The 17,498-nt window shown below is 37.6% G+C and overlaps 1 protein-coding gene across 4 annotated transcripts in view; it reads left to right on the top strand.

The window, feature by feature from the left end:
* Nucleotides 1-17,498, top strand: part of CDH18 (cadherin 18) — a 3,071,238-nt gene that overhangs the window by 1,031,775 nt on the left and 2,021,965 nt on the right. For 3 of the 4 annotated variants that reach the window (XM_044065283.1, XM_044065285.1, XM_044065286.1), the window contains one exon: nucleotides 14,840-15,319. In XM_044065283.1, the coding sequence (XP_043921218.1) occupies nucleotides 15,089-15,319 (231 nt within the window). In that variant the 5' untranslated portion in view covers nucleotides 14,840-15,088. Of the gene's footprint in view, nucleotides 1-6,403; nucleotides 6,499-14,839; nucleotides 15,320-17,498 lie in introns of those variants that run through there. The other variant, XM_044065284.1, reaches the window with a different exon arrangement.

The raw sequence follows: 17,498 nt of genomic DNA, 5'->3' as shown, positions 1-17,498 counted from the left end.
AGGTGGAGGGGCAGACTTGTTCAGTCTCTCTCTGTCTCTCTCACACACTTCTGGGGTATACTCCACCTGTTGATAATCCAGTATGATATAGTATTTTCCTTCACACATGTCCTACATAACTTGATAGCTATTCATAATATCCCCCAGGCTTGAATGGAGAGGTACAGTCAAGGGTGGAAACAGACAACATGTAGTAGTCACAAGTCTCCATAGCCTTTACCTTTCTATGATTCTATGAGCCTATGAGTATATGATTCTGTGCACTATTTGTTGCATGCATATGATACTCTGTTATTAACATTGTCATATTGAAACTGCTATGCATACTCTTAAAACCTTGCTCTATATGTTCTTTCTATTTTATTGTTTTATATTTATTTTTTCTTGTATTTTTAATTTGTTTTGGAGATCCACTTCCTGAAACTGTAGTGGAGATGTGATTTCCCAGATGGGACATCCTTAGTCAACAAATGTAAAGAAATAAGTAAATACATACATACATGCATACAAACATATAGATAGAGGCATACATCTGAGGCAATGATGGAAAGCCTTCTGTTTATCTTACCATTTATATAGATGCCTGTTAAGCCAGACATTGTCAGCCAAGAGAGTACCCTTACTTTTAGGACAGAACACCCAGCCACAGCATTAACTACTAACTCCAAATAATAAACCAGTATGAAATACACCATGGTATAAGCAAGCAGACAAAGATACGCACAAGAAGAAGGAAAAATAATTAATAATACAGCAGTCTAAAGTAAATTACAACCAATTTGGTGAAAATATAAAAGGCCCTATTCAAACAACTAAAGCAGTCATACAAATTAGCTGCCATATCCTCCAAAATAAAAGTTGCAAGTCATTCCAGTGGTAACAAAGGAATGAGCCTCCATGAAAAGTCATTCATTAGAAAGAAAAACTAAAAAATCCCAAAAGAAAAGAGTCTGTAACTAAATTAATGAACACTTAGAATGAAAATAATTTATCCTGTGCCAGTATGTATTAGGCAGTAACAGAACTCTGTTCATATTTTACATTGAAGGTTAATGGGAGCCAATACTATGTGCGGTGACATGCAAATTAGAAGACTGGGGCTTCCATTCTAACCTTTAAAACTCACAGAATTGCTGTTTCAGCAGGATCATAAGACTTTTATCTGAAAAATTTGTGTATGCTAATAACATACCTTGATAGTCTAAAGGAAGATGCTGGAACTAATAAGACCCAGCTTCACATCTGAAAGCTCATTTCTCACTCTCTTTTGACATTTTTTATCATATAATGTTTATTAAAATATAAACTTACTGAATAGTAATATGAAACATTATAGAGGATACTCAAACTTCATCTACTCAACTCCAAAACCTGCCCTTGTCAAACCCCAACTTAACTCCCCCTCCCTCATCTACTCTCCCCACATGCACATTTAGTATTCCCCATAGATAATGCTTACTAAACCTAACTGTCTAATCACAATTGATGATTTTAAATATTGCTGTAAATATGTATATATATATATATATATATATATATATATATATATATATAGCTACTCTGTTTAAATATGATAAGTGTATTTTCCTTGTATGTGAACTTTTTGCATTATTTCCATATGTTGGAGAATAACTAATTTTTCTCCTATAACTGTATATAGATTTTTTTTTACTTTTCTGTAAAGTGTATGTTTTCTTGAAGCTTTTCTTCTCGGGTCTCCACTGAAAATGGGTCACAAGCCCAGTTGGACTAAGTTAAAAACATGTCAATAAATAAATAAATAAAATAAATAATGACTTATTTAGGATTGTTTATCAGTGAGTTATATTTTGAGAGGTATGAAGTGTTAATTATTAATGTGAGAATGAAGGTGCAGATGTCTTAAACATTACTTACATGTGTTCAAAGGACAGCTGTCTGACAGATGGTCATAGCTATTACTACATACAAATGAACACAATTTTCTGATAGACATGTTAAGCTTTATTCACTACATACAGTTCATTTTGGATATTTTCCAGTTTTTTAGCATTAATTTTATTTATGTATGTATGCATTTATTTATTTTTATATGGGATTCTTTCTAGTTAGTAATATTGGTTCAGTAGGCAACTGGTTATGTTTATCTGGTTGTTTATTTTATGTATATTTTTATTTTTTCTGATTTTAGTTTTACCTTGTTAATGTTTAAAGTTTGAAATATTGTGATATTTCTTTGCTTTCATAAACAATGTGCAATAACAGATTTAGTGATACAGGGAAATTAACACATCAGATCTATAATTGGTTCAATTTTGTTTGTATAACCAGCCCCTTTAAGGCATTAAACTTTTAGCAGTGTCTGAATGGACAATAAAAAATGGGGTCATATTTTGTTTCTTCAGTTTATCAGTCTTCTCTTCAACTTTTTTCTTTCTGGCAAGAGCCCAGGGAGAATTAGATAGATTATTAGTAAAAATATTGTAGCTCTTTCATTTTACCAGGGACAGCAGATCTCACTGCTTCACATACTCTGAGCTGTTTTTAATGTATCCATTATCAGCCAGAACAGTCTTGTGAACTAGAGTACAGTATTTGTAAAATGTTTGAAAAGCCCCCTATAACTCAGCAGACAATACAATTTCTCTTAAACTACACAAGCAATATCAAACAATCATAAATAGAGACCCTTCCTCAGGAGAACTAATCAGTGCTTTTTATGACAGTTATGTTGACATCCAGTCCAGCCAAACATTCACATGTCACCTGACCTTTCCCACCATCACACCTTACTTGCCAAAAACACCTGATCCCCATTTCCAGCAGTTAGGAATATGATTACAACAAAACACAAAGAAAATGTTGTCACACTTTGCCTCACTGTTTGGTCACTCATTTATGAACCAATTGTCATTTTGCAAATGTTCAGATTCAGATAGGTTTTATGGATCATTGGGCTTGGATTCCTACTGTTTTAGTGTATTTCTATTACACTCTGATTTAGTGCTGGAAATTATTTGTTTCATCCAAAAGTAGTCGTAAGTATCCTGACTTCTTATTTCTTCCTTTAACTGACAATGCAACTTTATCTCTTTGTATAGAGTGTCCTTCATTTATTTATTTGTTTTTTATTACGTATGTGTTTTGACTGGTGCTGCATTTTTGGGGATATTGTTCATTACTGATAATATTTTTTCAGATATTGCTTTTCATACAGTGCATGAAGTGCCCTGATTACACTCCAAAACAAGAAAAAGACAAGCTTGTTAAGCACTTTTCTGACATCTTAAAGGTGTTCAACAAACATTTGTTATATAGCACAAAGCACTATACTAGAGACTGACGGTTGACAATACCATCGGAGAATGAACAATGTCAGAAGGTAAAATAGCTTAAAAAGTAGTTAGATATTTTTTCAGACTTATACACAAAAGATGTAATAGAATGAAGTGGATAATTTTCAAAGCATTTGGATGTCTGGAGGGACTCTGTTTCTGGCTGTTGTCTGTCAGTGATATGGTTGCATTTTGACAAATCTCAAAGGTATTGAAAGATGATAAAATGCTTTGTGCTTCTACACTTTTTCCCCTTATTTTTTCTATAACTGGTAACACATGGAATAGCTAGTGTTCCATGCATAGCAGGGAGTTAAGATTTAACCTGCCTTTTCTTTCATGGATCCATATGTTATCCCATATGTGTTAGCTATGGTACTGGGTTACATCCATGAGCACTGAGGAATAACCCCCCCCCCCCATGTTTGAAGTACTACGACTTTCCCCTGTCATTTAAACTATTCACCAGTAAGTGACCATGTTTCTACTCTCCTACGGAGCTGTTAGAAACCTTCTGTTTCTCTTCTTCTGGCACCTGAAATAGAAAGGGTGCTTTGTCTCCTCAAAGTTTTTATTTCCCTTTTGCTGGTTCTTAACAGCTTTCCTGTGACATTAACATCCCTTATCATCCCAAAGCTTTTTGTCCATTACTCTGCCAGAGTTTCACTCTTGTTTTGGTCTTCCCTGTTGCTCAAGCTTCTTAAATCCCACTTCTCCCTATTGTGTCTTTCCTACTGGGTTGTGGAAAGTCCTTTACACTTTTCTTATTGACAGCTCAAGCAGAAATGATGCGCCCCCCCCCCCCCGCTCAGCAATTCAAAGGCATCTCATTCACTCCTACTGGTTCTTGAACAATATCCAATCCTGCAGACCTCTTTACTGAGCAATAGAAAGCTAGATGGCTATCAGACTGTACAATGTTTGCTGATGAGCTGACATGAAATAATTCCATGACTATTTAATGCATACTTGGTGTGATGATAGGAGGTACTGCCAACCATACCAGGAGAAGTAGGGCAGTGAATGTGTAACTTATTCCAGCACAGCTAGCTGGAATTTTGTAAAGAATCATGTGTCATTTGTATATCAAATTTTATTTGTACAGATGCTTGTGTTGGAAATGTAGTTTTAAAGCTCCTTGTGTTAAAGATGTAACAACAGTGTGCCCTGCTCGAAAGCAAAGAAATGCACATGCATTATTGTAACTGTTTAAATGTATATATTGTAACAGAGGATACTGGAAGAGAATAGGTTAATCTCAGTCCATCCAACTTTAAAAAATATCTGAAATTAAATTACTATATGGGTTAAGCCATAAAGATGTTATGTCACAGTTTTGAATGGAGCCAGAGACACAATGTCTGTGCTAGAGAAATGTTTGTAGCTCCTATAAGAAGAGTGCAATGGTTTTACTGTTTTATGGCTTCCATATACTTTAATATAGCTTAGCTAAAGGTCTAATGTGTATTGTAGCACATAGGTACTAAACCCTGGCAGCTTCTAATGGTGGGGGATAGTGCAGGAAACAGTCAGATATCCAGATGTATGTGATGTCATTCTGTAAGCCAGAAGTAATATTTATATATTAGTAAGAAATTGCGCTTAGTATTCTGTATTCTGTCTTGAATCTGACAACAAGGACCACTCACCCACTTCATCTTGTCTTGCACTAGTAAGTGACCAGGGATAGTAATTCCCTAAATCAGTTAGGAAAATATAGTAAGAATAGTTAAGAATTGTTTTTCTGTAACTGTAGGAATCTTTCCAGTTTTGTTATTTTTAATATTTCCTGTGACTGAAACTCTGGTGCTTACTGTGAGTAGATTTTTAGTAGTTTCCTGTTCTTCTATTATTTTTTATTAAATATATTTAAACTTTTCATTGTGACTAGCCTTTTATAGAAAATATTTAAGTTTTGAGAGTATTTTCATATATTTATTTGGTGATAACTCTGACCACTCCTGAAAGCCTTGCTGCTTGGTGGTATCAGTATTAACTTCACTCAGTATAATTGGGTACCCTTACAAGATCCTTAGAAAGTTGGCTTTGTAGTGCGGCATGGCAGTGATAATTACCTTATAGTATGGACAGGAGGGGGTACAGCGGGTAAAGCTGTGCCACCCTTTCCTGTGTGTGTGTGTGTGTGTGTGTGTGTGTGTGTGTGTGTGTGTGTGTGTGTGTGTGTGTGTGTGTGTGTGAGACAGCTACTTGGAACAGGGACATGAAGCACTGGTTTCACAGAAAGAGTGGTGGAGGACGTGGTTTGGGCATTCAGCTGAGGACTTAACTCTGCAGCTGAAACAGTAGGGAGCCTTACTGGGAACCTGGGGAGAGACAGAGAAAGAAACCCAAACCCCGGGCTGAGTGTATTCCCTGCGTGCATTAAGGGAAATTGTGCTTGATGCAGAGAGGTCACATTTGGTATGTTAATCTTTTCATCTAGGTATATGTAAAGCCCTTTGCTTCCCTCTCAGTGGTTAAAAAAGAAAAATATATATATCTATATATATATATATATATATAACTCTTTTCATTTGTCGAAGACCATTTGACCTAAACCCGTTTGATCGAATTTCATCATCGACCAGTATTCAAGGCAAATAACAGGAGTTGGTATATATAGTTAGGGGGGCTGTGGGGGGTGCAGCCTCCCACCTAGTTTCATTTGAAATGTGTACTTTTTGCGTTATTTTCTTCTTTTAAAGGAAACTAGGTGGTGGGCTTTGCCCCCCCACACACATGCCCAATGTGGGGGGCTGCACCCCCCTCAACTATATATACCAACTCCAGGGTCGCATGACATTGGATAGGTGGACAAATCACAGTTTTATGCCTTGAATATTGTTTTTCGGTCAAATGAAATTTCAGTCAAATGGGTTAAGGTCAAATGGTCTTTCAATCAAATGAAGTAGACCCATAGATATATATATATATATATATATATATATATATATATATATAGATAGATAGATAGATATTCTCTTTTGCTTTTGAAATCTTTCTGTCTGTCATGTACTGGACTGGATCTGGAACAATATGTTTGCTGTCATTTTCCTGAACTCTGAAAGTGTGTTCTCTTCATTCCCTAGCTCAGACAAAAGACAGACCAAAGATTCCCATCTGAGCAGTTGGCAGGTATGCTAGTCTGCCAAAGAACAATTAATAGACATGGACTATGCATAAGGTATGAGAAATGTGCCTGATATAAAACCTGAGGAGTAACTATATAATTTGTGAATAGCATTATGGTTGTTAGGCAAAGTTTAATAGTATGGCCAGTGCACTAACACTGTCATACCATTTTTGAGACTCTCAGATTTGTTTATTTATTTATTTATTTGCATTTGCTTACTGAGAAAGTTTGACTGGGCCCAGAGGTTACCCATTTTCAGCAGATGGCTAAGGAGAAAACCTTCTGGTTACATCACAAAAAGGATTTTACCACTGACACAAAAATGTGTACACCATCCCTTAGGCTATGCAGTCTTACTTTTTACTAACATAGCAGAGCATGTTTGTGACTGCCAATCTCATGTCTGTGAGCACAGGAAACAAATAGATATATGTTTAGAGAGAGAGGGAGTCATATACATGCACACACATTTAGACACACACACACACACACACACACACACACACACACACACACACACACACACACACACACACACAGACGTATATGGAGAACAGTTAGCATAATGGTTAAGGTATTCTTCTCTGATATACAAGATCAAGATTTGAGCCTAACCTCTGGCCAATGTCTGTTTGGAGTTTGCATGTTCTCCCTGTGTCTGTGTAAGGTTCTTCCCATCAGTGGAAAACATGCTGAGTGTTTCAATCTCAAACTCACCAATGAATGTAGCTGTGGGCAACAGCACAGACTACATGGTGCCCTTTAGGGGGTAGTTGTATAGACCAACCATTTTGGGCATCTACTGTGATGCTCAATATCCACAAGCTAGAAAAACATGGATCACAGACTGTGCAGTGGCAGAGAAAGCCACTCAATGGTGTAAAATATGGCTCTAGATGACTTGGTCATGTCAACTAATGTTGCCAAATGGGCATGAGTATTTGATGGTGATAAGTGGATTGAGGATCAGGCCTACTCTGACCTATGCCAGGGAACCATGCTAATGATGGGAGGGGTGTATTTGCCCCTAATGACCAGTGGGTACCCACCATAAAGCCCAACAGCCTTGGGTCAATAAGCATAATAAGTAATTAGTGTCCATTTGCCCAGCCTAGGTTACCTGGGATAGCTGTGAGAGAAAGTTGGATGTGAGACCAATCAACCTGCCAATAACATTATGGCATGGAGGAGGCTGGACATCCTATGCATCCAAGACACAGAATGGAAGGGTAATGCAGCAAAGAGCTTGGAATCCAGAGTCTACTACTCAGGAGGAAGGCAGGCTAGAAATGGTGTAAGAATTGTGGTGAGAGAGAGGCTTCAGAAGGTAGTAAGGGATATCATCAGAATTAGTGACAGACTCATGGCAATCAGATGCCAGTATAATAATAAGGCGGTATTTTTAATCTCAGCCTATGTCCCACATCACAGTTGTGATACTGAGGAAAAGAGTGCATTCATGCAGCAGTTGGAGGACCTACTAGATAAAGCAGGACAACAGGAATTGGTGTCAATAATGGGTGACTTGAACATACATTAGGACCAACAGAACAGGATATGAGGACTGCCTGGGTCCATATGGGTGAGGAATCAAGAATAAAGAAGGTGAAGCCATTTTAGACTTCTGCCTGGCAAATGGTTTGATAGTAGCCAACACATAGCTCAGAAAGAGAGACAGTCACAAGATCAAATAAAAGAGGGACCAACATGCAATTCAGGTGGACTTCCTTCAGTAAGGAAAGGGAAATGGCATAGAATCAATGATAGCAACGTCATCCCTAGTGAAACAGTCAGCTTACAGCATAAACAAACGGTTGCCATATTCAGCTGCAAGAAATGGTCCGAGAAGGCTCTAATGTCTATAGAGAGGAGGCTGAAGACCTGGAAATTGACTGGAGAGAAAGTACAACAGTTCAGGGAATTACTCAGGGCTTTAGCATCCCAAGAAGAGGAGGAATATAGGTGGAGCTGAAAAAAGTGACAGTGTTTCAAAACAGAATGTGTGACGACTACAGAACAGATATGTGGCTGAGCAAGGTATGGAAGTAAGGTACATAAGGAAAGCTGGTGGAGGAATGCAAAAGTCCAGGAAGTCATCAAAAGAAAGAAAGAGTTTAGGAAAAAGTGGGACATAGAAAAGATGGGCTAGGCTAGGAAGGAATGCTGGATGGCTAACAAAGAAGTTAAGAATGCAGCTGCAGTAGCAAAGAACATGGCATTGGAGACACTCTACCAACTTCTGGAAAGTGACTCAGTAGGTGGCACAAAGAAACTATATCAGATTGCAAGACAAATACAGAAAGATAAAGAAGATAGTCAGACACCCTTCATAAGGGATGTCAGCAACAACCTGCTCACCAGTACACAGGACATCAAAGGCAGCTGGAAGGAGTACTTCCAGCAGCTTCTGAATAAAGAAAACCCCACAGAAGCTGTAATGCCCCAGACACAGCCTACAATGAAAGAAGAAGAGCAGCCTACCCTAGAAGAAGTAAGAATTGCACTTAGGAAAATGAAGTCAGGGAAAGCAGCAGGGTCAGATGAGGTCACAGCAGATATGATAAAGATGCTGGCTGAGATAGGGGAGAAATGGCTCCTGAGGGTACTAATATCAGTGTAGAGAAAGGCATATTCCAGATGACTGTAGAATTAGTATACTTGTGCCAGTGTACAAGAACAAAGGGGTCATCCACAAATGTGAGTAGTACAGAGGTATCAAACTCCTGTCATACTGCATGAAAGTTTAGGAGAGGGTGACTGATAAATGGATATGCAGAGTAGTAGAAAGTAAGATGGGAGATGAGCAGTTCTGATTTAGATCAGGATACAGCACAAATAACCTGATGTTTGCAGTGAGACACTTAGTTGAGAGGAAGATAGAGATGAGGAAAGAGTCCAAATGGGCATTCCTAGACTTGGAGAAAGCATATAAAAAGGTCCCAAAAAGCTGATTTGGTCAGTACTGCAGTGGTTTAAATTCACAGAAACATTGTTAGAATCAGTGCAGGCTATGTATAAGCACCAATGACTATGAACGAATAGTGTTCAGTCTTACAGAGGGGTTCCCATTAGGAGTGGGTGTGCATCAAGGTTCAGCTCTGAACTCACTGCTGTTAATACTGATGATGGACTACATTAGCAAACAGGTCAGATGGGACCGATCAACAAAGTTGCTCTATGCAGCCTATGTGACATTACATGCAAAGTCTGAGCAAGAACTTCAGCAAAGGGTAGGCAAATGGAATGCAAAACTGAAGGCACATGGGATTAAACTAACAGAGATAAATCAGTAGTAAGTAAACTGGGAAAATCAGAAGAAGCTGAGAACTGAGGTAGAAGGGAAGATAGTGAGACAGGTTAATAGCTTCATGTATCTGGGAGGGGTGGTTGACTAGAAGGGAAGTCTGAATGAAGAAGTCAAAGCTAGAGTCAGAGGGGTGCAGCCAACTAGCATAGAGTGTCAGGTGCAGTGTATGACAGAATGCTGAAGAAGATGAAAAGTAAGGTGGACAAAACAGTGTTGCTACCAGTGCTTCTATGTGGAACGGAAACCTAGGCAGTAAAGTCAGAGCAGATGAAAAAGCTAGAGGTGATGGAAATGAAGTGCCTGAGAAAGGGGGTAGGATGCACACAGTGGGACAGACAAAGAAATGAGGACATAAGAGCAGAAGCCAAAGTAGCTGTAATCACAGAAAAGATCAAAAAGAACAGATTACGGTGGTTTGTGTGCATGCAGAAAATCAGGAGCCAATCTGGTGAAGAAGATTTGGGACAGACAGGAAGAAGCTGAGGAAACATGGGCATCCAGCAAAGAGATGAATGGAATGTGTAATAGAAGATCTGTGGGAGTCAGGCATGATGTGGCACTGAATCAAGAGGGATGTTGATAGTTACCACGATACTCCAAACCCATGTAGAAAAATGGAAAAAAAGGTGTCAATGATTATATATATATATATATATATATATATATATATCTTGACCTCGCCAAGGCTTTCAACACCATCCCCCATTCTAGAATTATAGATAAACTCACTAAACTAGGTATAAATCCCTACATCACAAGATGGGTTGCCAACTGGCTCACTGACAAAACCCACGCTGTAAAAGTTGCAGACTCCAAATCTGACCTCAAAGCAGTGACAAGTGGAGTACCACATGGTTCCGTCCTGGGACCTCTCCTGTTTGGTGTCTACTTCTCTGAAGTACAGGCTAACACAGAAGGCCTCTGGCTAACGAAGTTCGCAGATGACTGCAAACTAGGAGCCATAGTCAAGTCCCCAAATTATGTGGACATCCTACAGAAGGGCCTTGCTGAGACAGATGCCTGGTGTCAGAGCCATGGCCTCAAGTCAAATGCCAAAAAGTGCAGTGTCATCCCCTTTGGTAAAAACTCTGTACCCATGAACTACCACATAGGCAGCAATCTACTTAACACCAAATGTGTGATAAGAGACCTTGGGACCCAGGTGGACAGTAGTCTCTCCTTTGATAGTCACATTGCCGCAGTAGTCAGGAAGTTCTTCTACGTGGCACACCTCATCATAAAAGGGTTCTCATCCAGGAAAAAAGAGGTCATTGTTCCCCTCTACTCGACACTCATTAGACCCATTATAGAGTACAACGCCCCTTTTGGAATGTACCTCACAAGACATCCGCAGCAGCTGGAAAGGACACAGAAATACCTTACAAAGAGGATTACTGGCCTCAAACAAATGTCTTATACTGACCACCTCAAAAAACTCCAGCTTTACTCCATAGAATATCACCTACTCTGAGGTGATCTTTGCCTAACATATAAAGCTATGCCAAACCCAGAGCTGTTCGACATGCTACACCTAAAGAAATCCCAATCCCTCTGAGCTACACACTCTAGGGACCTAAACCTTGTCACCACAATAAACAGGGCATGCTGTAGGGATAGATTCCTGTCCCAGAGGCTTCCCATACTCTGGAACAGGCTACCCATCTATGTCAAGCAAAGTTCTTCATTAGCACTCTTCAAGAAAAATCTTGATGAGTGGATGGGAAATTGGAAATACACCCCAGGGATCACTTCTGTGTCTCTGCTCGGCAGTGGCACAGAAAAATAACCATCTTGGGTGGAGTAAGCCAGGGAACCTTGTTGGCTAGAATTACATAGGCCCTTCGGCTGATAGCCTAGTACCTACCAATGAACCTATGAACCTATATAATATATATATGTTTGTGTGTGTGTGTGTGTGTGTGTGTGTGTGTGTGTGTGTGTGTGTGTGTGTGTGTGTGTGTGTGTGTGTGTGTGTATGTGTGTGTGTGTGTGTGTGTGTGTGTGTGTGTGTGTGTGTGTGTGTGTGTGTGTGTGTGTGTGTGTTTGTCCTGTAATGTGTCTTGTAGCAGAATGAGTTTTGCATTGGTCAGTTTTTTTGTCCTTGTGTAATGTTTAACAAAAACATTACATTTTACCTATAATCTTCTTAGTTTTTACAGTGTATACTACAACTCTGAGTTTCTGTATTTGGCTATGAATGCATAACTACATTGTCCTGTTTACTAAATAGAAACATTTATGTATTATTATAATGACTACTTCATTGTGTCTGTGTTTATTTTTGAATCTGCTATGATGTGATGCAAAAAACTTGTGAATTCTGATATTATTATGGAGATTTTCTCTCCAAGTATGCTCTGTAAATAAGCGCCAGTCAGTAAGAACAACTATATTATGTAGAATGAAAAGGAAAGAAGGAAAGAAAGAAAACAAAAATGAAAGATAAAGGTGGGGAGGGAGGGAGAGAGACCGAGAAGCAGAGCCAGACTTGAAAGAACGAGAAAGATTGTGAAAAGTAGGAAAAGAGAGAAATGACACAGTCAGACTCCCCTAAACCCTTATAGTGGCATTTGAGTAATATTTATTTATTTTTTATTTAATTTACATTTGTTTACCAGGAAATTCTGACTGGACGCCAGTCCTTTTTCAGTGGATGCCCGGTGAGAAAAGCTCCACATCATGTACATGACAAATAGAGATACAACGTTGCAACAATAGTAAACAACATTACAGGTTGTTGGCATTAATACAATAACAAGATATTGATTATCAACAGTATATACAGGACATGTTGCAAGCTAAGATAGTTTCTTGTTTATAATATTAGTAACAAAGTTGTCAGACAAGATTTTAAGGTATGTAAAGACAACTAGCTAATTCTGACTGTGGTTAGTAGTGGTGGTAGTATAGTTGGGTTACGAGTCTATGTGGGGGAGTAAGGGTGGGGTGTTAGCATGTAGAAAACCAATAACTTTTCCTATGTTCAGCAAATGCAGTCATTTTTAATGGGCCAAAGCCACATAGTGAAAAGAAGGACATCTTGAGTTATTAGATTTCATCCTGCTTACTGATTGCTGCTCCTTTAAACCAGCTCTACATCACTGTCCTCTGGTTTCTTTTGCCATTTTGTGTGATTCTATATTTTAGGAAAAACACAGTAGCATGCTACTGACACATCCTTTCCTTTTCCCTGCCTTGCTACATTTGGCTTTCTATAACTTACTGAACATATTCCATCTTATGATACTGGACATCTCTTTTTCTGATTAATATGCTGGTTCATATAAGTAGTACATTAAGAAAGAACAGATATTTCTAGTAATTAAAGCAGCATCACACTGACCAGAGCTGTTTTTATCCAAAGACAAATATCTCTTCTGTATGTAATTTGTAAAGCATCTTGTGGCCTTTAAACCTTTATGCTGTATAGACTCCATATAAATAACATGTCATACTTCTTCTAAGAACTACCCCTCTCCTTGCACCGAAATCAATAGCAGTAATATGAATGTTCTTATTATTCCTTCCCCTATATGAATTATCGATAATTTGTTCTTAATATCTGAACTTTACTGTTTTATTTGCCCTCTTGATCTTTTGGGCATACAATATATAGTTTTAATTGGGTCTCTGAGTATAACTGTGTTATTATGTAATCGATATTTAGATGCCAAGAAATTCACATCAAGAGCAGAGTTGAATCTTGGCATACATATTGAGTTGACCTGTTAAAAAGACAAAGGGGCTAAGTGTTTTACCGGCTTTGAAAACCAGCAATGCACGTAGTGATTGATATTGTATAAAGAGAAAGTAAGGAAGGGGAAAAAAACAGGGACAGATTTTAAATACTGCCCTAATTTAAATAAGTTACTTATGTGGACAAAGGAAGAAAGATATTCAGAGACCATTGAAGTGAAGGAGCGTTCCTTTCCTTATACCCGACTATCAGACTGCTTAGGGAATGTTAATGCCGTTACAGCTGGGTCTCGTGCTACAGCAGCACATAACAGGCTTAATTGCTTAATTTCTTTTTTTTTATAATTTTGGATAGCAATCACAGTACTGTATGCTCTAAAGCAAAGTCCTGTAGGGCAGTTGATGCATTTTATGTGTTCTAGGCCACCACTTTTGGAACTCTGTAGAAGTTTTGTTATTCTTGACATCTTATGAATAAAAATAAGCTATCTCTGTATTTAATGGTGAAATTAATATGAATGAAGACCTGTTAAGGAAATTACAGAATTATTTCTTGTTTTATACTTGCAGTAATTTGCAGAGGACATATATGACAATTATTACACACACACATCCTTGATCATGGCTGACAGCAGAGATTATCAAGTTTGTTTAATAAGCTCTAGCTTATAAGTGTGGCCAGGGCATAACTATCTTTTTACATGTATACAGCAGTAAGCACTGGGTCAACAATTTGTTTCTGATGCTTGAGAATGTAGAGCAGGAATATGTGCCTTGCCATGACTGTTTGGTAAATGATTAAAAAAACTATGAACAGACATGTTTCTTCCCAATGTAATGAATTATACAAGTCACTTGATGGAAAATAATTACTTGTCATGCCCAAATAATGATACTGCACTTAAGTAAAACATTGATGTGCTTAGCAAATCACCAAATATTAACTTAAATGACAAACTGTAACACAACCAATGTCACTAGACATTTATCAGGTTAACTGATTTAAGCACATGAACTTGTATTGATGGCAGTTCACCTCCAAGTATTTCTTTTTGTATGTTTAAACACGGAGTATTTTTTTTTTAGAGGAATAATGCAAACGGATTATGAGACTAGATGAAACACTTTTATTTCAGAGTATAAGTTTGAGCAAGAAGTGTTAAAAATCAATAGTTGTACTTGCTTAGTGAAAAATGAAAGATAATTTTAAAGTGCCACATTTGATTAAAATGTTTACTGTAAGTCAGGTGTTAAGGAAAGCTGCAGAGTTTGGAAGGTTGTTAAAAATCCATCATGTTAGTAATAAGCAACACCACTGGTGACCTAGGCCGAAAAGCTATAATTACTGCTTTTAGTGATGTAAGTGTTCTTTTTCTCTCCTTCCATTAGGTGTAAAATGGTTGACAGCAGCTGCTTATTCTGAAGACTTCAAAACAAGTACTTCAAGACAGACGACTTGCGTTTCATGATGTAAAAAAATTGTGACATATTTCCAAAGGCCACAGTAAATCATGGACATTGAAAGAACAACTTGGACTGCCTCTCCAGACATAGTTCTGCATTGTAACTGATCCACATAAAAGGATTTACAAGTCACCCAGGAAGAAAATCCATTTAGAAGGGGGAAGTTGACTTACAATGAGAATTACGAGCACATCTTGTATCTGCCCAGTCCTAGTATGTCTCTGTTTTGTTCAGAGATGTTATGGAAGTATTGTTCATCATGGCCCTGTTAAAGTGACAAGGAACCAAACCAAACATATCGAAAAGGAAACAGAAGTGCACCACCGTCCCAAACGTGGATGGGTCTTTAACCAGTTCTTTGTTTTAGAAGAACATATAGGATCAGATCCACAGTATGTTGGGAAGGTAATCCTAAGTCTTTCTACTATTGTTGACACTTTGTTATAAGTAGTTACTATGTTTCTTTATATTTTAACATGTGCACTTATATAGCATACATAACTTCTGTCTGGTATACAACTAACTATCCCATTCTTACAAGCATCATATCACTTTACTATACAATGGTTTTGCACTTTGTAAATTAGTTTAAAATACCATTGGTCAGCATACAGGGTGGTAATTCTGAACCAAATATAATGATGAAATGATCACAGGTGACAGTACAGTATATTCTCAGTGCTGTAATTTTGTGATACTGTAGTAGGTGTCATTTTCCTTTCTGTGTGTTTCTGCATGTCATCATAGGTAGCTGAGATGTGCATAAAAGTCCTAAGTCTATGTTATCAAAGTGTAATATACAATGGGCTGTATTACTTTGTGTGTTTGTTTGTTTGTTTGTTTTTGTTGTCTTGATTTCCTAGGATACTTCCAAAGAGACTATAAGAAAACACATAATAATTAATAATGCACTTTCTTGCTTTGCTTAGAGTTTAGCAACTTACATACTTTATATGTCACATTAAATAATAGTTCTCTCTCCTAAATGTTAGTGTCTGTTTCATGTGTTAAGCTTGTTCACACTTCCCAATTCATACTGTGGAAATGGACTGTGAAACTTCATTCTAATCTCAAACTATCAGTGAAACATATCATTTAACTGAAGATGGGTATATCAGCACACATTTTAGCAAGTGATCTGCATTTTTGTCAGTTTGAATGATTTGCTTGAATTAATCAGAACATAAGACCAGTAATTGGTTTCCAGTTTAAAGTGTAAGCTTTTATGCTTCTTCTAGTGGGAAGGAATCAAACAGAAGCAGACCATTTATTTCAGTTATATTTGTTTTATCTGTCATTCTTTTACTAATTTTATTATGACATTAAAATTACTGGTCACATTCATCTTTCTGTCAAAAGTCAGAGCTGTCATATGGTTAGGATTGTGCTGTCTAACAAAAAGATAGATATCATATACGTTGTTTCACACAGTTAAGAAAATGACACAGGATGAACATGAATCATCTGTCAGTACAACAACAAAAAAAATCAGGACATTTTATGATACCATGTTAGCATGTAAGGAAACCAGAATCTTCTTATAAAATAGCAAACAGAAGCTGATCAGCATTTAGATGAATGGTGACTGACATCTATCATAATACATCTGAGTGCAAGAGACTTAAACGTTTCTTGAATATTCCGAGTGCAAAAGTGTCATAAAGTTACAAACTATGTCAAATATAATAGCAATCACACAGTGAAAAATGAAAATGTCTTTAAAAACAAATAGGAATATAGGAATTATAAGGCAACTGAACCTCAAGGCTATTTATGCCTTGCAAGTATCTGCCCTTAGGCCTTGCCTCCCATTTCAAGGAAGGTCAGGACAGTCATACCAAGGGTGAATTTATAAATACCCATCCGGCTGTGCAGCTCCTTTATAAAGTCACGTGCTGTGCCATACCACTTACCATGGTAAAGAATCATAAAGGGCAGCTGCTATGTGACAGTTTATTCTTCCAGTTTGTCTTATCTGTTGGAGTAGATTCAGATCACTGACTCTTATGTTAGCTGGACTGTTTGGCTTATGGAGAAACACCTGTTTTATTGGCCAAAGTACTTCACTAAATCACGAAATGGAGGCATAGTTAAAGGTAGTTGAGGATGAGTGTCTTTTTTCAAAATATTTAATGTCACTCACTATGAGTTTCACCACATTTGTATTTTTTGAGCATGCTGAGTGTTCTGGGACTTTTCCCCTTTTCTCTCCTGTGATGTGACCATTGAGTTGGTATATACAGTTTAAGGGGGGAAAGGGGTAAGAAGATTTTTTTGCGTGTGTTTTTATCTTGCTTCTGACTCCCTGATTTCAATACTTATTTTTCAGAAATGTGTGAGTCAAACATGAGTGCTTTAGTCGCTCATAGGTAAAGCAAAAATGGAAGTACGGGCTTAGCAGCACTACTTAAAAGTGATACAGTAAATACTAACAGGGTCACAAACATATTGGCAGAGATACAAAAATATTCTTTTAGCACATGAGACAGAAAGGCATAGAAAATGGATGATCGTTGCTGCTTGGGCTTTATTTTACTTTCTCTTTTCACTTACTACCTTTAAAGGAAAATAATTGACAGAAAGG

This window comes from Protopterus annectens, chromosome 3.part0 (assembly GCF_019279795.1).
Source record: "Protopterus annectens isolate FY-2018-M chromosome 3.part0, PAN1.0, whole genome shotgun sequence".
NCBI classification, from domain to species: Eukaryota; Metazoa; Chordata; order Ceratodontiformes; family Protopteridae; genus Protopterus; species Protopterus annectens.
Note: the sequence above shows the minus strand (reverse complement) of the source record. Positions and strands in the feature narration are given on the sequence as shown.